Source organism: Galeopterus variegatus, unplaced genomic scaffold (assembly GCF_000696425.1).
Source record: "Galeopterus variegatus unplaced genomic scaffold, G_variegatus-3.0.2 Scaffold389, whole genome shotgun sequence".
Classification (NCBI taxonomy): domain Eukaryota; kingdom Metazoa; phylum Chordata; class Mammalia; order Dermoptera; family Cynocephalidae; genus Galeopterus; species Galeopterus variegatus.
The window spans coordinates 348,777-372,509 of NW_007726500.1; the positions used below are offsets into that span (position 1 = coordinate 348,777).

General features: G+C 40.2%; 1 protein-coding gene across 3 annotated transcripts in view; it reads left to right on the forward strand.

Annotated features, from left to right (window-relative positions):
* RAB30 (RAB30, member RAS oncogene family) overlaps positions 1-23,733 on the forward strand; it is an 86,580-nt gene that overhangs the window by 51,455 nt on the left and 11,392 nt on the right. For all 3 annotated transcript variants that reach the window (XM_008568229.1, XM_008568230.1, XM_008568231.1), the window contains exons 2-3: positions 19,113-19,213; positions 22,633-22,716. In XM_008568229.1, coding sequence (XP_008566451.1) covers positions 19,121-19,213; positions 22,633-22,716 — 177 coding nt within the window. In that variant the 5' untranslated portion in view covers positions 19,113-19,120. The remainder of the gene's footprint in view (positions 1-19,112; positions 19,214-22,632; positions 22,717-23,733) is intronic.

A 23,733-nucleotide genomic window follows, 5' to 3' on the forward strand; every position in this document is an offset into this window, starting at 1 on the left:
ATAAATAAATAAATTCACTCACACACACACACACAAAAAAAAACCGGGGGTGGGGGGGAAGAAGATATAACAACTACAATTTGTTTTGAAGTTGTTACAACAAGCAAACGGAAAGGACATTCTTGGGTGGGGGGGGGAGAGGGAGGAGGGAGGGAGGTTTTGGTGATGGGCCATAGTAATCAACCACATTGTATATTGACAAAATAAAAATGTAAAGGAAAAAACAATTTTCAATCATACTGAAACTTTGAAAGCGTAATAAAATGAATGCCCAAGTACCTGCCGACTAAATTAAATGATTGTTAACATTTTATCTTATTTCTCAAATATACGTGTGTATGTGTACATCCATACATATATATGCTGGACTGTTTGAAAGTAAGTTGCAGACACTAAATTAAATGATTGTTAACATTTTATCTTATTTCTCAAATATACGTGTGTATGTGTACATTCATACATATATATGCTGGACTGTTTGAAAGTAAGTTGCAGACATTACAACACTTCACCTGAAATGCTCATTTCAGCATTTGTCTTCCAAGAATAAAGACATTCGATACAACACAATTATTATATCTAGAACAAAAAGCAGAATGATCTTCTAATATCAGGCTGTGCTTATTATCTTCCCAGTTGTAACCAGGGCATGTTTACTTCGTTAATTTTTAAAAATTCTGCATTATTAATGGAAGAAAATCTTTGTAGTACTCTAGATTCCACTTCTGATTCTTGCCAGTTTTTCTTTTTTATTTAAAATTTATCTCTATTTTAAAATTGTAAAATAAAGCATACTTATTTTTAAAAACTTCAAACAATGAAAAACATATAGAGTAAAAAGTATGTAAAGGAAAAATCGAAAGTCTTCTCTTGCTTATTTGAAGCTAAAGAAATGGACATTCTTAATCAGAATATCTAGGGAAGGGATCTAGCAATCCTGTCTTTAAGAAACTGCTTGATGAGTTTAATGTAGTTCACCCAGTAGCATTTGGGAAATCCTGCTCTACTACAAAGCATACCTACAGCCATTGTTTTTACTTGAGATCAAACCAAGAAGTACTTAATCAAGTGCCTGTGATAGGTGGAGCTGTCTGCTGGGGACTGTAAATGATCTAATAAAATATGTAAAATATGTGATCTGTCTTCAAGAACATCTTATTGGAGAAATAAAACTGACATTCACAAAGTCATTAGGAAGAAAGGAATTAATATTTATAGAGCACTTACTATGTGCCAGGTACTGTGGCAGGTGTTTTACGAAAATATCTTATTTAAATCTCACAGCAGCCCTTGAGGTAGGTATTATTGTTCTTATTTTCTAGATGGGGGAACTGAAGCTCAGAGGGTGACATGCCCAAATCATTCAGCCTGTAAGAGGTGAAATAGAGCCACTATTTCAACCCAAATCCATCTGAATCTTTCCAGCACTAAGCTACCTCTCAAAGCAACAATGGCCAACAACTGTATTGAATTTCCTACTGAAAAGCAGTCTTACCCCCACTCTGATATTTGAATCAGAGAATAGTTTGAAGAACTAACGTGTCATCCCACCAAACCCATGGCTGAAATCACCCCTAAAGAGGAGGCAGGGCAGTTCCCACAAGACAGTGCCCCAAACAATCCCAAGATGGGACCAGTTGGGATTCCAAAGAAGCACTAAATGCCAGGGTGATCAGTCCAATGCATTTATTAGGGGAATTTACTTAGAGAGTGCTGCAGTGGACATACAGTGAGAGAAAAGGTATGTTCTCCTTCCTATGTCTGTAGTAAGGGAGTCAGGGTATGGAGTTTGTATGAGAGTTTAAGGAATTTGGCTCAGGGCTGAGGTCAATTTCTTTCAGTATTGAGGCAATAACCTAGATACTTTTATCAGTGCCTGGGAATGTTCAAGGTTCCAGTTTTGCTTCAAGCCTGCTGGGAGGATTGTGCAGCTCGCTGGATCACAGAGAGGTCAAAGCACTGTTTGATTTTTGGTCAGGACACTAAAAGAAAGTGGGGGAACTGGGGAACCCTACACCTAATGTGATCAAGAGCTAAATTTATGTGGTACTAGTAACATAGTGTTATAAAGGTTCAGAAAAGGAGAGATCAGGGAAGACTTCATTGAGGAGGTAGCATCTCTGTTGCCCTGAAGGAAGAGACAAACTAAAAGAGGTAATGGGAAGCTAGGTGAGAGAAAGATAGGGCTTGAGGATGTGGGGTTGTGCTGCCATGTGGTGGAACAGGATAGGCACGGAAAACAGGTGACAAGAGGCTACTTCCTAGAACACCCATAGCCACTTGCTTCCTGACATAGCCAGGCAAAGAGGAAAGAAACAAAATGATCATGTGCCTCTAATTCCATCTTCACTTTTGCTGAACATAAATGCATAACTGATATTTAAAAACATTTTTACTACGTGATTAAGTCACCAGAGAGTTTATTCACTACAATTTTTCACTAACACTGCATTGTGATTTTTCTCAGTGTCCCCATCCTCTCCTCAAACCCACTCTGAATGTAAAAGGGTGACAAATGAGGGTCCTGCAGCTAGTAGGACTCCAGCCAGATATGCAAACATAAGTGACATTTGAATGAAAATGCCATAATAGAAGTCTGTATGAGGAACAGAGCTTGCTTACGTAGAAGTGAGAAGGGGATGTGTGTTTGCGTTGGGTCTCCCAAGTTCTCTGAAGATTCTTTCCAACTCTGTTCCGATTTTCTTCAGAGCCTGGATTTGGGATCTTTTGCAAATGCTGCTATGTATATTATAGTCAATGGTGTGGTGGAACTAGGAGGCCTGTAGGAGTCAAAATAGACCTGGATTAGTATCTCAGCTCTTCTGCTTACCAATTTTTTTTTTTTTTAAGCCTTGGGCACATTACTAATTTTGTTAAGATTAAGTCTTATGGACCGAACTGAGGTTATCAGAGGTAGCAAAGGGGGAGGGGGAACGGGTTAGCAAGAAATTGGTAAAGGGTCACAAAGAATGATTACATTGTGTAATGATGAATATATTAGAACTGAGGTTATCAGAGGTAGCAAAGGGGGAGGGGGAACGGGTTAGCAAGAAATTGGTAAAAGGTCACAAAGAATGATTACATTGTGTAATGATGAATATATTAATTATCCTGATTTGATCACCACATATTATCTACTATCAGCACCCTAGTCCAAACCACATCATCTCTCACCTAGACTACTTGCAGTAGCCTCCTAAATAGTCTCCTTGTTTCTACTTGTATCCATACCACAGTACCCTCCATTACAGGGACCAGAGAAATCTTTTAAAAATGTTAACCAGAAATGTCACATTTCTTAAAACCCGCCAGGTGGCCTCCCATTGCACTCAGAATAACATCTATACTCCTTGCCTTGGCTTTTCAAGCTCTGTGTGAGCTGCTCCACATCAGTCTCTCAGTCCTCTTCTTGTTGACCAGGCACTCAGCCTCAGTGTCCCTTCTTTGGGTTCCTTGAACATGCCAAGCCCATATTCACTCTGGGGGCTTTGCATCAGCTCAAATGCTCTTCTTCCAATCTTTGTGTGGTTGGCCCTCATTCAAATCCCACTTTAAATATAGCCACCTCTGAGAGACCTTCTCTGACAGCCCAGACTGAAATAACTGTCTATTTTAATTCTCTACTAGCACTTGTCACCATCTGATGTTTTTCTTGTTTATTTATGTATGTGTTTACTGTTCCATTCATTCATTCATCACCCTATTTTATGATTTATGGGAGGGGGGACCTTGTCTGCTTGTTTATCACTGTATCTCCTGCTCCTGGATCAGTGACTTGCACATAGTAGATGTTCAGTTTGAATATATAGAATGAATGAATATGTTTTTCTCATCTGTAAAATGGAGAGACTAAAACTTATGTCTCAGTTGTTGAGGACTTATATTATCTAATTTGATAATGCACACCAAGTGAATAAGTGTGTGTCTAGCATATTGTATTTAATAAATAGAAACTATTATTTTTTAAGTGTCTGGCTCATTGTAGATATTCAAGGGAGATTAGCTCTCTTTCTTTCAGGCTGGGTCCCCTGTAGTATTTTATATTTAAAATCTGCACTTTGGGAAAAGTGATGGAAATTTCCCAGTCAGCTCTGACTCTGTTTTTTTTTTTCTGAAGAAATGGCTTAAAAATCACTGTTCAAGGAATAGTCAACATCAGCTAGTTTGGAACAATTATTAATGTCGGTTCTGTCCCCCTCCCCCAGTACACATAGAGACACTGTATTATAACAAGGTTTGGCTTTCTCTTGGGAAATTATAATTTTTCCTTCCCTTTGGTGATGTGATTGTTGCCAATTAACTCTCCTTAGGACTAAAGTGCTTTGAGGTTTGATTTCCTCAACCTGGTGGTTTAGGTTTTTAAAAAGCATTCTGGCTTTTGTGTGTACTGGTCAGTTTTTCTTTTGCATTTATTTAATAAACAGTTATGGTCTACTGAAGTGCCAGGCAATCAGGATGCAAACAGGAACTCATAGGGGCCTCTGTCCTTAAGGCCTGGTGGAGGAAGCAGGATATGTAAACCAATGAGGATAATAAAGTGTCTATGCAAAAAGTCTCTGTAGAACATAGAGGCAGCACAAAGGAGGGTGGGGGAGGAAGGTTTCAGAGATACCTGGTTGTTCACCAGCCAACAAGGAGAGAAGAGCCCTGGGAGTAAGGATGTAGAGGGATGGACCTGCCTGCAGGTCCATACTCTGGGAGCTTGGTATGGCTGCGTGATCACAGTGGTGGTAGCAACACAGAGGTCATGAGAAGTGCAGCCAAGGAGAGACGCTGGGCCGTGGATGGCTTTGTATGCCCTGCTAGGAAATTTGAACTTTTCCAACAATAACAATAACACTAGCAGCACCTCAACTTATTTAGTGTTTCCTATATGCCAGGCTCTCTCTCTCTCTCTTTTTTTTTTTTTTTTGTGGCTGGTCAGTATGGGGATCCGAACCCTTGACTTTGGTATTATAACACTGTGCTCTAACCAACTGAGCTAACCGGCCAGCCCAGGCTCTCTTCTTTGTGCTTTATTGTATTAATTCCTTTAATCTGCACAACAACCCAATGAGATAGGTACTATTATTATTCCTATCTACAAATAAAGAAATGTAGAAATGTGGAGGATAGGGAACTTGCCCAAGGTCACCCAACTCCTAAAGGGCAGAGACAGGATTCAGACTCAGGCTGTACTTCCTCTTACAGACATCTTTGTGGAGGCAGCCCAGAGCCCCTGAGGAGATTTAAATGTGGGAATGACATGATCAGATTAGTTCTTTGGAAAGATTGCAGTGGAGTCACATTGCATCTTGTACAGGAATTTGTTCCAAAAGCATCTAAGGCAAAAAGGCCAAGTTCCATTTCTCCTGGACTGTGAGTGAGGTTTGCTACATTCTCTGTGGCATACCATGTCTCAGTCATTCCAACGCAGTGGGTTTTCCTCTGCCCATGGAATAGAGGGCAGAGTCTTTGGAAGACATGCATGTAATAGATGAATAGTTGGTTTGTGTCGAGGGGCCCCGTTGTTTGAAAAGCACAGGAGCATCACACTCCTGCAGAAACTGAGCCCCTCCATGGTGACAGCAGACCCAGCCCCCTTCTCACTCTCTCCAGGCCCACACTCATCTCATGGGCGGCAGAGCCCATGCACTGCTTAGATAGTGTTTTTCCCTGTCCCCATTTCTCTCTCTGGAGGAATCCATGGATGTGGGTGCAGGTTAGGCGTGTGTGTGATGATCTGCACTGCGCTCAGTAGCAGGGTGGAGGAAGGACTGTGCAAGTGGGGAACTGGGAAAAAGGCAGAGAGAGCAGGCAGAACACAGCAGCTGCCACCCAGGTGCCAGGATTTGGCCTCAGTGAAGGTCGGGGCAGGTGGGCAGGAGAATAAGGGCATGAGAGATGTAAAGGAGGTTAAATATTTTGCACCTAATAACGAATGATTGGATTTGTTCCCTTCAAGCTTTTTCTGATCTGAAAATTTAGTACATCATTTTATCTCTCTGTTTTCAAAGTCTGATAAAATTTCTTCTAATTTCCAACTACATCAGCTTTATTAACACATTCCTCTCCATGCTCTTGGCTTATGGCTTATGAAATAGGCCTAAGGGTCATCTGCAGGTGTTAAGACCTATCTATTTTGTCATAGTAGTGCAATATTACTTTTTACTTACAAACGACCATTATATGAAGTCTCTTGAAATAACCCATCACTATGTTCTAGTACAGGACTTGTGTTAAATTAAGTTCTCTAGTTTTAAAAAATTGAAATGATTTTGTAACTACTTTAAAGAAAATGTTGACATGATTCAACAATACATGATGATAAAAACAAAACAAAGCCATCTAGTGCATATGAAAAGAGGCCGGGAGGAACACATCAAAATGCTGACAGTGATTGTGTTCCTATTAGCAATTTATTTTTCCCTTTTCTGTGTTTTCCAAGTTTTAAAAAACGTGTCTATGGTACATGCAAAATGTTAAAAACATAAAAAAAAGGACAAACTTAAATAATCCTAACACAACATGCTTTTACTTTTGAAATGCCTTTGTTTTACATCCATGCTTATTTTTCATAGCTGCAGTACTGACAAATGCAGCTTTGTATATTTTTTCATTTTATAGCCTGTCAACATTATTTCATATTTCTACATAGTTTTCATAATTGGCGTTTTTAATGGCTGCCCTGCATTCCATGGTGTTGATATTCTGCACTGAACTATCCCTCTTTGGACATTTGAACTGTTTTCAATTCTTTATTCTCTTAGATAAGATTTAATGAGCATTTTTGTTCATTTAGCATTTTGAGTTCACTCAGTTCTTCCCTTAAAGTGAATTTCCAGCAGTGAGCTCACTGTTTGAACTCTGTTATGGCTTTTTGTGTGTGTCAAGTAAGATCCTGCTCTCTACAAGAGCTGATGGAATGTGGCTGGTCACTAGCTTCATACGTATGCACCTGTCCCATGTTTTCCTCACTAGTACTGAGCCCCTATCATATTTTAAAAAGGTGCATTGTTTCTAAATAAATCATGTTTATTGAAGAAAATTTAGAGAAGATATAAATTTATGAAGAAAAAAATAAGCTATTCATAATTTTACCACCCAGAGGTAAGGATTTTAAAAATATATTTCCTTCCAAGTATATATTTCATAATGTCACATCATGTGGCTCTTTGAAAGTGTAACTACTTCTCTATTGGGTAGAGGTTTTATTCCTGCCTGCGTCTTGGGGGTCTATTCTTAGTAAGACTGTAATGAACTTTCTTGTGAATAAATCTTTGTGCACATCTTGGAATCACTCCTTAGGAAAATTCCTGGAAGTAGAATTGCTGCGTCAAAGAGTATGGACCTTGTTAAGGCTTTTGATGAATGTTGAAACCTCGCTATTGAGGAAAGTTGTGCCTCTTCATAGTTCACCTATTAATGTTTGGATGTCATTCCTGCCTTCACTGGGTTAACACCAGTGGCCATTTGTTTATCTGTTTATCTTGAAAGAGGTTTGAACCTCTCTGTTTTTTGGTCCCTGGACATGATGTTCTTGGCATAAAAGTTCCAGAATTTCCCTCAGATTTCATCCGTTGGTGAATTGTACCCATCTGCATCTTCCACCCAGCCTTAAACTGCACCCGGAACATGTTTACTTGAAATCTTGATTTCCTAGACTTTTTGAGATCTAGAACTCTATGAAAGACACTGCTTATTTTAGCATAAACTTTTCTCCCATTCTCAGCTATTTCTTCAATAAATACTTGTAGAATTCTGGTTTAAGAAACTCAGAGTTTAGAGAAGATGGAGAGATAATTACAATACAATGCAATAAGTGCTGGGGTTGTGTTATTTGCATTTGTTGAGAAAGAAGACATTCATTCTGCATGGGGTATTTGGGAAACAGTTGCAGAGGAGGGAGCGTCTGGCCTTTGTCTTAAAAGATAAGAAGGAATTCTTCAGCAGGAGAAAGGGTATGCTCGGGAAGAGAAAGGACGTGCAAAGCTTGGAAGCATAAAAGGACATGGGGTGTTTGGAGAAAAGAGAAAAGCCCATTTGATGAGGTTTAAGGTATCTGGGATTGGAGAGAGGTGAATTGGATGAGATTATAAAAAGCATTGTTGCACTAACCTAAAGTGTTTAAACTTCATCCTCAAGGCTGAGAATTTGTAGGCACTTTTGGGGAGACAATTTGTAGACTGGCTACAGGGAGCCAAGTTAGAGTCTATAGTAGCCTGGCTGGGTGAGAGCTGACGAGGGCCAGAGCCACATGGGTGTGGGCAAGGAGGAGGAGAGAGGTATTCAAGCCCCTTTCCGAAAGAAAATCTTGGCAACAAATGGCTTATAGCATGCTGTGTGTGTGTCTGTGTGTGTGTGTAGGGGGCCATGTTGAGGGAGAACTTGTACCGTCTTCTGGCATAGGAATATGCCAGGATGCAGGTAAGATAATGCACAGTAAAGCCCTTAGTAAACTATAAGTGCTCTATAAATGTAAAAGCTTATTGATAGTAACAGTCCCCAAGAAATCCCGCCCAAAAGGGCTGTTTCGTAGATGAAATGGGCCCATGTGTGTAAAGCAGCTGGTCTCTGGAGAAATAGTCATTCTTTTGCATGACACAGGACCTGTCACAAACTTGAAAGACAAACGTGCGAGAATTCCTATGTTTTATTCTCATCTATTTGGGTTCTAGAGCACGTGGCCACTTACTTCCCTTTTACTTTTTCTCCTGCTTCCAGTGTGGAGGGAATCTGAACAGCTGAGGGAAGGGAGCAGCCTGGTCTGACAGTCTTCCAGCTAGGGAGGAGACACCTCTGTCCTTGGTAGGCCTCTGGTCCCTGGAGCAGAGGAGCATCAGGGGAACATGTGAGCCCAGTTCTGGGCCAAGGCCCTGACCTCTGGCTCTCTGGCCAGGCCGGGGAGGAGACTGAAGATGCTGATAAGGAGGCCCTTCCTGTCCAGCCAAACAGGCGCAGGAACGCTTCTGCAGAGGAAAGATTAGACACAGCCCCTGATTTAGAGAACACAGCAGGGAGGGAAGTTTGTGCTTTGTGTTGGTATTGTTTATTGTTGGAGGAGGACAACAGAAGGAGCCTTGCCTGCTTGTGAAGAAGACAGAAATAGCAAGTTGGGTCTGGAAGGGCCTTTTTTAGATCAGTTCAGCTAATATGTTTTGCAGACGAAGCTCCCCATTGGGAAGGGTATCATTTTTCTTCCCCCAGGGAATGAAGTGCCAGTGTTTCCAGGCGCATCTAAGTCCCTTTGTCAAGCACCTGCTCCCAGGTGCTGTGGTACAAAACAAACCAGCTCCACTTGGGGAGTTCATGAGTGGGAGCCCAAGTGGTTCCTAAACAGTGGCCTTTCCCTTCTCCTCTCACCAGTGTGTGGAAAACCAAATCTGTGCTCAGTGCTAGGACACAGTGTGACCAGTTTTCTCACTATGGTAAAAGTGCACTCAATACAGATGTTTGCTTTTGTTAAGGCTGATGAAATGCTCTTTTGTGGATTAATTTTTGTTCTTCTTACATGTTTGTTATCCCAAATCTGTTTTGTATTTCTGGGAAGTAGGAAAATAGAAAAGACAATATATAAGAAGAATAAAAGGATATTATTTTATTGTCTTGAGTTTTGAAAATAATATTGTGGAAATCTTAGGCCTGCTTTGTTTTATTTTTAATTTTTTCCTTGCAAGTCTTAAAAAATATTTTAAGGGTTGTTTTTGAGTACCTACTCCTTATTCCACCCCAATCTATAGCATGGTTACGTGCCAGCCGCCCCTGGTAGTTATGCCTATGGCCTTGGCCAGTGGGAATTTATATTCACAGACCTTATTTGTCCTGACAGCATCTCTGATTTAGGCTCAGGGGACCTACATATGCTCTTCTGGCTCTGTTGCTTACATGCTATATAGCTTGAGGCAAGTCGTTTTCTTGGTTTCAAATCCATCTCTGTAAAATGGGGAGAAAAAGATGGGTTCCTCCTGCTTCCTCAGGAAGATTGTGTCAGAGTGCATAGAGAGTAATTGCTTAGCTGTAAAAATGTGTGAATTTTGTTTTTATTAGTGACATAAACAAGCTACTGTTTGATCCATTGGTTTTGGCTATCACACGATAGATACTTGGTTTTGAGGGAAGTTGTTCTGAAAGAATGACTACGCCTTGTAGGGACTCACTGGGCTGAGACACAGTTTAATAGAGAAAGCAATGATACACACAATGAACCGGAAAAAGCAACTCCAGAGTCTGGGTGGGACATTTCCTCCTGAGGTCCCTGTCTCATGAAGGGGTACAGCAGGGCAGACAAAGAGAAAGACAAAAAGATAGAAACAGAGCACCCCAAACAGATTTTTTAGAGGGCCTTTCTCCCTAAATTAGGAAAACTGTTTGCCTTTCAAGCACTTCTGTAGACTAAATGGAAGGGCAGAATATAATTTACAAGTTGGAGATCATCTTCTTTCCTAGGAAGAACTAAATATTACAGCCTCCCTAGGGACAACTACGGTTGCCAGCTTTTTTTTTTATCATTCCAAAAATATCTTATGCATATATAGATATAGAATTATATGTCCCCTAACCTTTTTTTGTACTATACACACCATTCTCTCCTTGCTTCTTTCACTTAATACGTTTCACAGATATCCATGGCTGTGTGATCCATTAATGTAAGGTTGTCATAATGTATATAACAATTTTTCTACTGATGGACTTTCAGGTTTTCATAATTGCTATTCAAATACTGTTGCAATGAATATCCTACTATATGTGCCTCTGTACACAGGCATGAATATAAATGTATGATAGATTCCTAGAAGAGCAATTGCTGGGTCAGAGGGTTTGTAATGGCATTTTTAGTTTTAAATCAATATTGCCCTCCATAGTGGTTGTTGCATTGATTTACCTCCCACCAGTAGTATACGAGTGCCTCATTTCTCCATATTCTCTCCAATACAGAATGAACTTTGTCAATCTGACATGAAAAATAGCCTCCCATTATAAATGTGCGATAGTTTTAATTTACTCTTGTGAATAAGGCTTATAATTTTTTTTTTTTCCTTTTTGTCTTTTTTCGTGACGGGTAACGGGATCGCAACCCTTGGTGTCGCGCCCGTACTGCAACCGGCAACGGGATCGCAACCCTCGGTGTCGCGCCCACATAGCGCTCAGCCAGTGAGTGGACCGGTCTCTATATGGGATCTGAACCCTCGGTGGGAGCGCCGCCGCTCTCCCAAGCGCTGCACTCAACCGAGTGCACCACCGGGCCGGCCCATGGCTTATCATTTTTTTTTAAAAATGTAAGTGCTATTTTTATTTCCTTTTTTGTGAACTATCTGCTCATGTCTTTAGCCTCCATTTTTTCTATTGGGCTATTGGAGTTTTCTTATTTATTTGTAGGAACTCTTTATGCATTTAATGAAATTAGACCTTAATTATATGTATTGCAGATATTTTAGTCAGTTCTTCATTTTTATTGTTTTGCCATGCAGAATTAAAAAAAAATAATTAGTCAAATTTGTCAATCTTTTTATTTTATAGCCTTGATTTTGAGTAATTTTTAGGTAGCCTTCCCCACTTTAAGTTTTTATATGTATATATATTATGTTTTCTTCTAGTACTTTCATGCTTTGACTTTTTTAAAATCCAAACTTTGAATACTTCTGGAATTTCGCTCCAGCTGAATTTATTTCCAGAAAGACCTGGATTTTTAATCCAGGCCCTTTTTACTCATTAGCTATATGATTTTGAACAAAGTAAGTAACCTCTCTAAATCTCAATTTCCTTATCTGTATAATGGGAATAATAATACCCATCTAATGGGCTGTTGAAAGGATTAAATAAGATTATATATGGAAAACATTTAATATAGTTCCTGGAACACAGTGGGTTCAAATTATGGTCCAAATACCGGAAACCTGGGAAAACAGGTTCTGGCATTCTGGAAAAAGAGAAGAAATTCTAGGTGGCTGGGATACACAGGCCACTCTGTGACTCACTAGTATGTGACTTAGGATGAGTCACTTCATCACCTAAATCCTCAGTTTCCTTACCTGCATAATGAATGATAAGAACTAGATTATGAGGTTGTTGGGAGGTCCAGATTAGATCACGTCTGTGAAAGCATTTAGTAAACTGTAAAGGGCCATACAGAAAGTGCTGGAGTTTATGGCCTGGTGAATGAGGAACAGCCGTGGCACAGGTGGGTGTTTGACATCTGTGGCCAGGGAGAATAATTAACTTGCAATAACATGAGATTAGCAGCTGATGTAAAGCAAGTGAGTTTGTAGCTGTTGATTATAGTAATGGTTAGTAATTGCCTCCTAGTAATTAAGCAATAATGAGCTTCCTGGGACAGAACCTTGTTAGAGTGAAAGATGGACCAAAGGCTTTCAATTCAATGTATACTTACTGAACACAACAATGGCCTAAGCAGAGGTGAGTGTCCTGTTGAGATAGAGCCCTTATCCTTAAGGATAGTCAAGGTGATAGGTAGAGAAGGGTCCTCTTCACCAGGCAGACATATATGCAGGGACATAAGCTCCACAGTGCTTTGGGGTTGTCAAGGAGGGAGAGACTTACCTGCACAGCCCCTCTATGCCGGGCCGAACCCAGTCTGGCCCAGATTCTGAAGAACCCCAGACCAGTAATGCCTTCTTGAAATTTTACTTGTTGCCCCCTTTTTTATTCCTCTGTTTGGTTGTTTTCAATTTATCAGGGATATCTTGTCTCTCATGCCCTGCCCATCTCCTTTCATAGCTCTGGGTGAGCATGGTGTTGTGTTTCTATTATGACCTGACTACTCAAATTTTCCCCGGGTAGGCTTGTCAAATAAAATATAGGATATCCAGTTAATTTTGAATTTCAAAAAAACAGCAAATAATTTTTTAGTACAAGTATATGAAACACACTACTGTTGTAAAAAATTATTCATATGTCCCATGTAATCTTTGGAACAAACTTATATTTAAATTTATTTGTGCTATCTGAAATTGAAATGTAAGTGGGTGTCCTAGCTTTCTTTTTCTTTCTTTTTTTAAAAACTTTTTCTTTTGCAGTATTTGGCAATCCATACTTGGGCAGCTCTGATTTCAAATGCTACAAAATAGCATTTACCACACTAATGTTTCAGGGAGCCTTGGTAACAAAGGATGTTAAAAGGTCTTATATGAGAAAAGAATTCTCAGCTAAAGATATGTTTTTTGTTTTTTGGTTTTTTTTCCTTTTTTTTTGTCTTTTTTACTAACAAAGGATGTTAAAAGGTCTTATATGAGAAAAGAATTCTCAGCTAAAGATATGTTTTTTGGTTTTTGGTTTTTTTTCCTTTTTTTTTGTCTTTTTTACTGACCGGCAACGGAATCACAACCCTCGGTGTTGCACCCGCACCACGCTCAGCCAGTGAGCGGGAACTGGTCTCCACATGGGATCCGAACCCTCCACGGGAGTGCCGCCGCGCTCCCAAGCGGCGCACTCTCCAGTGCGCCACCGGGCCGGCCAGCTAAAGATATGTTTGATAAATACTGGATGAAACAAAGTTAGCTGGTTTTCTTTGTTATGGGAATTTTCAGAACATTTTATATCCCGAAGACAGGGTTATAGTATTTAGTATTTATCAAAGTTATGTCATTGTGAAGCTATGCTCTACACCTACACTCCTTTCCTGAGTATTTAGAGTCATAGGAGCAAATGTTGAATGAATGCTGAGGGTCTCCTGGTAATTGGTTCTATTTACAGACCATGAGTTCTGATTTTGGGTTTTGGGAAAATATTACTCTAGGGAAAACAAAAAAACCTTATATAATTCTGGTTTTGTTTTAAAAATTCCATAAATGTACAATAAAATGCACACATAGACAAATGTATATAAATAAAGCAACTAGAAGGATATATACCAAAATATATATATAACTGTATACCAAAATATTAACTGTATGCCAAAATATTAATTGTATCCCCAGGGTACAGAAGGAAGTCTGGGTAGGGAAAGAGATTATAGGTAATTTTCCTTTTTGTCTGTCTGTACTTTTTGCATTCAGTATGCATGACTTTTGTCAGAAGGGTTTGATTATTATATTTTTGATTATTATATTTTAATTGATTTGATTATTATATTTTTAAAATGGGCACTTTCCTGTATATTATCTTATTTGCCTCTCAGGCGACACAGTGATATAGGTTCTCATATCATCCCCATTTTATGCAGAAGGAAACTGCACTGCTCTTGAACACACCTGGGTCTCTCGGCTTCATTACCCATGCTGTCTCTTTGGTGTGAGTGACAGCACATGCTGTCCTGGGAAGGGACCTTGGTGCCTATTCACCCAGCCGTCTCCATTTACAAACGTCAAGGCCCTGCAGGGGAAAAGGACCTGCTGGAGACACATAGTTTTTGAACAAGGACAAGTCCCCAAAATATTTTTTGGAGGCAGGGGCTGGGAGTCAGAAAGTGGGGAAGGGAATCTGGCTGACTTTCTCTGTTATACTGAGCCCCAAAGGCCAAGGGGGAAAATGCACAGATGTGCAACAGTAAATACAGTTGTACTTTTTAAAGATCACTATAAAAAAATGGGTTGTTGCCAAATTCATGTTGCTTAGAATAATTTTTGTTTTTCTTTTTAAGCTTTTCATACTAGATATCATTTCCTATGTCTTAAACTAATTTTTTCCTTTTCCTTATCAAAAAAAAATTTTTTTTGAGTCTTATGCATGTAATGCATTTATTTAGGATGGTTGTGGTGATTATGATATTTGGGATTTTGCTTGTTCATCTGATCAGTGTTCCTGTTTATATTCCCTGATGAATGATGACTAAATTGTGGGAATGGTATGTGGGGAAAAGAGAGTCCAACTCCTAAGAGATCTGGGCTGGGGAGCACTGTGAGGAGCAGCATATGATCTCTGTGCCTCAGTTTCCTCTTCTTCCTCTTCCTTCATAACAAGTTAGGGATGTTAACAAGAGTATCTACATCATAGGGTTGTTGTGAGGATCATTTGAGTGAATACATGTAGAAGAGTACCTGGCAGATAATAAGCATTTATAAGTGTCAGCTATTGTTATTGTTAACAATAATAGAATATAAAATCCTACAGTAATGTTTGGCCAGTAGCATATCTTGTGATATGTTTGCTCCCCAGATAAGGCACGACTTTTTTTTTTTTAAATTTATTTATTTTTTGGTGATGGCCAGTACAAGGGTCTGAACCCTTGACCTTGGTGTTGCAACACTGTGCTCTAAACATCTGTGCTAACCGGCCAACGCCAAGGCATGACTTTTGTTGTCAGTTTAGTGGGTGTAACTAGCCAGTCTGCTTGGGAATGGGTTTCCTCCTCCTGGGATGCTGTCTTATTGTCTTACCACATGGGGAGTGGTGATGCCTGGCCTGCTACCTTATGGGTCAAACAGAAGAGCTTCCTCAAAGCTTAGTAGTTTCCAGAGAATCCTGTGAACTTTTCATTCAGTAACGTGTTTTCTATTGGAAACAGAACAGTAACCACAGCAGGAAACCTGGAGTTTACAGTCCAGCCTTAGCCACAAACAGCTTGTGTTTTTAAAGAGACCAAACACTTTTACCCCAGAGGTTCATTTAAAAATATTCAATTGTTGATTAGAGAGTGATGTTATAACATCAAGGTCAAGGGTTTGGATCCCCGTACTTGCCACCCACCAAAAAAATAAAAATAAATTAAAAGTAATCAATAGAGAATTAAAGTAATTTCTTACAGAAAGAGGAAGAGTCTTAACTTTTATTCTGTGGCTTGCTGCAGGTGGTAACCACATGAGACAATGTTGACTATGACAAATCCTCTTTCGCCTTCTTTTCCTAAATGGCACTGTTAACCTTCTCTTAGAAGCCTTATTTCCCAGATCTTTATTTTTTGGACATTTTCATCTGAATTCCCTGCTTTGCTTCATTGACCTCTGACAAAAATATTGAAATAAGTGTGGGTCAAAAAATAAATGTGTGGCACAGAGAAAGAATGCAGCCCAGACCTGTGCTTCCTATTGCTTATTGATTTACGAAAGCAGCGAGTCGTGGTCCATGGAGCCTCAGGTCTTCCTGCCATCCTTGTGCCTATCCCCGGGTTGTATTTTCTTTTCACATTTAATAGCTTTATTGAGTTTTAATTGCCATACGATGTCCCTGAGTTTTTATCAGGATTTTGACTTTGATCCTTCTTTCTACCACTACAGTGTGGTAGAAAGAAGTTTGGGCTTGAAGCCAGAGGAGAAGAGAAAAGGGAAATCACACTTATTGAGTGCTTGCCCTTCATTATTCAATTCATCTCATCTTTCTAGAGCTCTTACTAGGAGCCAGGCATGAGGAAAGGCACTAGAGGGTCATGGTTCAGGGACAGGGTTGCTGGAGCCAGGTTATGTAGGTTTGAATCTTGGCTCCACCACTTATCAGCTGTGGGTCCTCAACGACTTCTTATTTAATTTCTCTCGTGCCTCAGTATCCCCATCTGTCAAGTTAGGATGCTACCAGAGCTCACCTCGTAGGATTGTTGTGAGAATTAAATGACTTAACAATGTAGAGTGAGATGATGACGATGTCGATGACAATGATGGGGATGTATTAACCAGCTACTTCATTGCTCTCATGCTGCTCACAGTCATGAGTGTGTGTTGGGAGGGGGGTGAGGGACTGAGGGATGGGGTTGGAGTGTGAGACATGTAAATAATTACAGTAAAGCCTGGTAAGTATGACCGTAGGAGAGGAAGAGGGTATTGCATGAGTGTCGAGTGGGCTGCCCAGGCTCCCTCTTAGGTCAGAGGTGCATACTACAGGAAGTGACATTTAAGCTGAGATCTAAAGGGGGAGTAAATTTTAACTTGGTTGGGGGCGACAAGGGGAGATTGTGTTCTGTGTTCTGGGCAGAAGGAACAGTATATTTGAAAGTCTAAAGAGAAAAGCAATCCTGTGGTGTTTAAGGAACTAAAAAAGTCCAGGGAGCCTAGAGTGTGGGGTAGGAGGAGAGAGGTGAGAGCTGGGGCTGCCAGTGAAGGCAGAAACCAGATCGTGGAAAGCTTGTGAGTCATATTAAGGAGTTTGGGTGACTCAGTACCAGGTACTGTCCTTAGGGGTTTCCATCAATTCCTTCAAGCATCACAACTCTGTGATATATGTGTTATTAACCCTATTTTATTGTTGAGGAGGTTGAAGCTCTGAAAAATTGTTGCTTGCCCATGTGGAAAGCTTGTGAGTCATATTAAGGAGTTTGGGGACTCAGTACCAGGTACTGTCCTTAGGGGTTTCCATCAATTCCTTCAAGCATCACAACTCTGTGATATAGGTGTTATTAACCCTATTTTATTGTTGAGGAGGTTGAAGCTCTGAAAAATTGTTGCTTGCCCAAAGCCACAGACTTAGTACAGCCAGGGTTTGAACGTAGGTCTCTCTGGCTCCAAAGTTAGAATTCTTTTGATGACACCATATGCCTTTGGAACTTGAAGTCTGGCTGTTAGCTTTATGATTTCAGGCTACCCTCTTAATTTCCTTTAACCTCAGTTTACTCACCTATAAAATAGGTAATATATTAATAAATAAAATCTATTGAAATTCACATAGAAATCACCTTGGCACACAGGGAATTTACTCCCCTAGGTACTTGACCAGTTTGGTACATTGGGCTGTCCTCTCTGCCCCACAGCCTGTAGCCATTTGAGCATAAGGTGTGCTGGTGGGAGTGACCCTGAGGCAGCTCTAACTCTCCCAAGCACCCTTCCCCTCATGGGCTCACTGAGTGTCCTTTCCTCTCCCTCCAGAATCCTCTGGGCTTGCTCTGCCTATACCTTATGAAATGAGCTCTGCTGCTGGCTCGATTTTTGTTGCTATTTAACTTTGCTCCTGTTGGTCTTGAGGGCAGACATTGTCTCTTCTTTGTACTTCCTACAGTGATCAACACAGTGTGTAACAAGCACTCAACAGAGAACAATTGCTTTCACCAGGATAGGGCTTTATGGGTACCGAGGCTCTTTTGTATAGTTTTTAAAAAATCTTCACAACAGTCCTCTGAAGTAGACACAGCATGTAGTATTCTTTTTAGTGCAACCGGAGAAACTAAGTCCTACACTTCAGCAATATGCCCATTCATTAATTCTTTCCTTCTGTCAAGTAGACATTTACTAAGTGTAATTCTGTCCCAGGGGCTAGGAAAATAGAACTGAAAGGCATAATCCCTCCTCTCAAGGATGAGGCAGACCTTTGAACAAATAATTATGTACAACAAGTGAAGTTTTAGGTCAGAGGAATGATGAGAGTTTTTAACTTTATTTGGGGAAGATCAGTGAAAGATTCAGAAAGAAAGAGATGCTTACATTGGGCCTTGAAGGATTTCATGATTCAGAAAGGATGGGAGACAGCATCCCAGGCAGAGAAAGTGACGTGTACCAAAGCCTATAGGAATGAAAAGACAAGCACTTTGGGAGGGGCTGTAGCATCAGCATGGCTGACAGTAGGTGTATAGGAATGGGCTGGTGGTAAAGGAGAATGATGGCTGTAACTCCCACTGGTATGACCCCCAAGATCCCCAGAACTTGCAGGAGACTGAAAGGACCCTTCTTGGATCCTTCCTCTTCATTCAGTCTCCTAGTCACTAGCATTTCTTCCCAGAGGCACACACAGCCCATAAACTATCTTTCAGCTCTGGATAGGCTCACTTTTGTTCCCTGCATCTTTGCACCCCCAGCTTGCCTGCACATAGATTTGTAATCTCATTTTCATGCAAAAAGAGAACAGATCTTATCACAGGAGCGAACTGTGACCTGTCTGCTTGGAGGAATAAAGGTTACCAGGTGAAAGGACATCTGTGTCATTTAGTCTCTGTGGCATGAGGTAGTTGGGAAGGGATAAAGTTCATCTGACTGAACACCTGTGTTCCTCTCTTGCTGGCAGGGTCACAAAGGGGAGTGTTAAATTGCTCTTCAAATGAGTCAGACCTCTTATTCCTGAGGAGACGGGGCTGGCATGGTTTGAGCTTTGTGGGCAAGTCTGACTGGGCCGCTCATGCTTGCCTGTGTTTGTCTTGCAGCTGTGTAAATGAGTATGGAAGATTATGATTTCCTTTTATTCCTGAGGAGACGGGGCTGGCATGGTTTGAGCTTTGTGGGCAAGTCTGACTGGGCCTCTCATGCTTGCCTGTGTTTGTCTTGCAGCTGTGTAAATGAGTATGGAAGATTATGATTTCCTGTTCAAAATTGTTTTAATTGGCAACGCAGGTGTGGGGAAGACGTGCCTAGTCCGACGATTCACTCAGGTAAGGGAACTTGGAAGCCCAGGGTTGGGTTTCTCAGTCTAGCCTGTGGGGTTAGGGAATTTGATGGGATGGGTGACTGGTCCCAGTGCCAGCCTCTTGGCTCATGTTCTGAATGTGTCCTTTGAAAGCTGCATCAGCTTTGTAGCCTAGACTGAAGTTCTGTAAACCACCTCAAGGGTGCATGGTTCTGTGGGTCCCCACCAACCCTCCCATGCCTCTTATGGCTTTCTTTAATGAGAGAGGCAAGTGGTTTTGCTTTCAGTGTGCAGTATCAAAAATAGATTATTAGATAAAAAATAGATTATTAGTTAATAACAATCTAAAGCTGTAAACAAATGAATCTGAACATCAAACTGAATCTAAATATTAAGCTTTTAAAACTCTAATACAAATTAAAACAATCAAACTCCCTACCTATGCCCCCTCACACCCTCCTAGGAAACCAAGTCAGTCATTTCGGGTTAGAACCAAATATGCTGACTTTGTAAATCTCTTCAATGGGAATGAAATGAGATCAGTGAAGAACTATCTGAACTGAATTGAGTGTTCCCTCTGGATTGAATTTTTGTCATGTGCCCTAAGTACAAGTTGCCTTTGGGGCTGCTCTTTTGAGAATCACTGCCTAAGGTTATACACCTATTTTTATACAGAAATTAGTGAAAAATCATTCTGAAGTTGACTTTTTATTGTGTTCTCCCCTGAAAAATATGAATGGTGTACTTTTCAGGACTATCACACTATTTACGTATATTGCATTTTCATAAAATGCTCATTGGGAAAGCCTAGCTCTTCTCTCTAAGGCATAGGGCAACCTAGAACTGTGGAAAGAGGACTGGCTTGCCCTGTGGGCCTGGGTAAGTTACCTCTTCTTCCCAGGCTTCCCTGCACACTTGCTGCACATGACCTCCTGGTTGATCTCCAAGGCCCCTTCCAGTTCTGACAGTCTATGGTTCTGCGGAAAACTGGAGAGGCATATTGGATAAGGGCCCTGAGTCACTTTGGAAATGTCAGGGTTTTTCCCATGATAGATAAACACAGAATAGATCCAATGCTTTTACTAAGCCTTGGCCTGGTGAAATCAAAAGTAACAAGCTAATAGGCATCTGAGCTCAGTCAACTGTTATGGAGTTACACTGGAAAATCCAAATGGTTTTACTTCTGTCTAACATTAGTAATCCTTTCTGCTTCTGATAGAAGAACAAGACTGCTAAACTGCAGAGACATAGAGAAGTTTTTAGTTCCTTTATCAAGAGTTCCCTGATCTTTTCTGAAAGGTCACTTAGAGATTATTCAATCCACTCTTCATTTTGCAGATGAAAACCTCAGATCTAGAGGGATGGAATGATTTGCTTAGGATCTGTCATCATGTTGGTGGCAAGGCCAGCATTAGAACCCAGGTTTCCTGCTTCTCAGTCTGATCATTTATATCTCCTGCATATTGTAATCTCTGAAACCGTAGGAACTGGGACTTTCTCTTTAAAAGCATAAACGCTGTCTTTAAAGGTGAAAATAATTCCATTTTTACCAACATTAATTTTTAACAACAAGCACACTTATTTTTCTTCTTTCTTGTTTTTTATCTATCTATCTATCTATTTATTTATTTATTTCGAATATTCATGAGATACAAAACTGATTGTCTGCCCTCCTGCCCATGATGTGGGGGCCAGGTTCATATTGAGAACATATCCATTACCAGAAATTGCTTTTGTACCCTTTGTCTCCTTCCAATTTATCCCCCAACCTCCCTCCCCCTTTCTTGTTTTTCTTTTCTGTTTATTTTTCACGTCTCCTGGCTCCTCAACTTCCCCAAAAGTTCATAGTTCATAGACAGGATTATGTTTGTTTTTGTTATTTAGTAGACAGTTAAAATGAATTGGATTCAGTTGTTTTTGAGGCATGAGGGGCTGGGGAACAAAATGATGGGGGAAACATTGAGAAGAATTTGTTTTATTTTTTGGCATTTGTTAAGCTGCAAAACAGCTGGAGCTATAAACTTGAAGCTTGGCAGCCTTGTGTCTGAGCCAAACCAAAATAAAAGAAAACTGACTCAATATTTGTAAGTAAAGTTATGAATGTTTATATTTACATTTTTTGCAGAAATGCAATGGAACATTTTCTGTTGATTTGAAACTCAGTTTTTTTAAGTTCAAACTGTAATTAAAGAACTCTCTTGTTAGGAAATGGACGTAATTAAAGATGCCCCAATCTTACTGCCAGAGCTAATAAAGTTCATTTTACTTTAATTTCTGGAAATTCTGGAATATGAGTGAAGAGAGAAGAGAAACTAGGTGAAGAGTTCTTTCTTGACAGAATTTTTTGGTACCCCCAACTCCCTCCCTAAGTTACAGGAAATATTATGTAATAGTAAATTACATAATACATGTACTTTTGCTAATATCCCATTTTTCTGGTTAAGTTTCCAGTTTGAGGTAAAGCTTTTTTTTTTTTAAATTTTGAAATGCTCAAAATAAAACTTATCAACCTCAAACTTATTGAATTTGAGGCCCAGGGGTAGGGGTGGTTTATCCAAGGTCACACAGTGATCCTAAGGCTGCTGCCTCCTGCTTTAGCATGATTAAATTTTGAAATGCTCAAAATAAAACTTATCAACCTCAACCTTATTGAATTTGAGGCCCAGGGGTGGGGGTGGTTTATCCAAGGTCACACAGTGATCCTAAGGCTGCTGCCTCCTGCTTTAGCATGATTTCTGCTCTACTGTCTCCCTGATGACTTTCATTTTTAGTTTATCTTCCCAGTGTCATTGGCCCTGCTCCCATGTAATTATATATCCATAGTACATAGCACTGAGGAAAATAGTGGTCACCATCAAAGCAGAGGAAAATCCAAACATTTCATTGTCTTGTTCTTGTTTCATATGCTGAGTTCTTCTTTGTCTTTCATATTGGTTGTCCATCCCCATGTCTGTCCATGCTCCAGACTGATAATCAGTGTTAAGCTTCCTTGATTTTACCTCTTGTAGAGCACCTAATCCATTCTGTCCCCACCCTAATAATCCTGATCTCATCCCTGTGGCTCCATGCTCCTCAGTCTTATCCTTGTGTCTGATTTTTGTTTCATTCTTTGATATTGGGTCACCTCTACCCTTCCTAATTCTCTCCCTTCACCCTCTCTGTCTTCTTTTCTCCCTTTCTTTGTCCCCCTTTCTCCTTCTTCTTTCAACATTTCTCTCTCCCACTTTTTCCCTCCTCTCTCCTTCCTCAAAACATACATACAAAGTGAAATTAAACAGGGCTCCCATGACACTAACCAGAGTTCTCTTTTGTAATAGTTAACTTGGCCAAAGGAAGGGCCTGGGGAAGGGTAGTGGTGGGGAAGAGGGGGAGGAATTTCATTTCATTGAAAGATTTGCTTATCTGTTTGTTTGTTTGTTTGTTTTTCTGTTATTTCTTCTTTAGGGTCTTTTCCCCCCAGGTCAAGGAGCCACAATTGGAGTTGATTTTATGATTAAGACAGTGGAGATTAATGGTGAAAAAGTAAAGGTAAGATGCTAAATGTTCAATAGGGCTTTCATTGTGCTTGCTAGGAAAGAGTTTAAGGAAAGTAGTATTTTTATAACATTAATTAAATCTTCTAATTGAAACTCACATTGAAAACAATACACTCTGCCATGACAGCTTATTTTCAAAGAGTTCTTCTAGTCTCTTTATAGGGGCTGGAAGGGGTTTTGGGTGATGTGTATACAGATTGGAAGACAGAGAGAAAAGGACTAAGGCAAGTTTGTCCTGTTTTGTGTCGTATCAGAAGTGATGTAAAAATGAAGAAATTTCTTTTTTGATCTACTGAGCTGGGCCAATCAGCAGTGCTACCTCCTCTAAACAGCAGCCCCACAAAAGAGCCTCCTGATTCCTACATTTCGTTATGAATAATTTATTAAAATTATTCTGCCTCCCACTATCTCCTTCTCCCTAGTAAAGGAGAGATACTAAATGAGGGATCCAGGAAAATCCAGTATCTCTACCCTGTCCTCCCCTTTGTGGTTTCGGGATGGTTTGGTACCTGGAAGAAGTGAAAGAAGAAGGGAGATAGTGTTTATTAAGTATCTACTATGTGTCAGTGCCTCTGCTAGATGCTTTCGCATGTATCATCATATTTACTGTAATCCTTACTGCAAACCCTAAGAGGTAAGTGGTATTATACTTGTTTTAAAGGCTTCAGAGAAGTCAAGTGACTTACTTATCCATGGCTGTACAGCTACAAAGGGAAGAAGGAAGGATTTGAACCAGTTTTGCCAACCAGTATACCCCATTCCCTCCCTGGGGTCTCCTTAGCCCTGAGAGGAGAGAAATGAAGGCACCATTGGCCCATCACCTTGAAGCAAGAAGAGGAGGAAGGTGATGAAAAGAAACATAAAGCAAGACTAAATTATGTGGAAGGAGGGTAAAGATCTTTGGAAAGTGCTCTACTTGCCATATAGAGTTATTGAAATTCCACTGTCACATCTTTGAGAGCAAGAAGTGATAACCCAGCCATCAGCAGCACAATAGCATCAGAGTTCT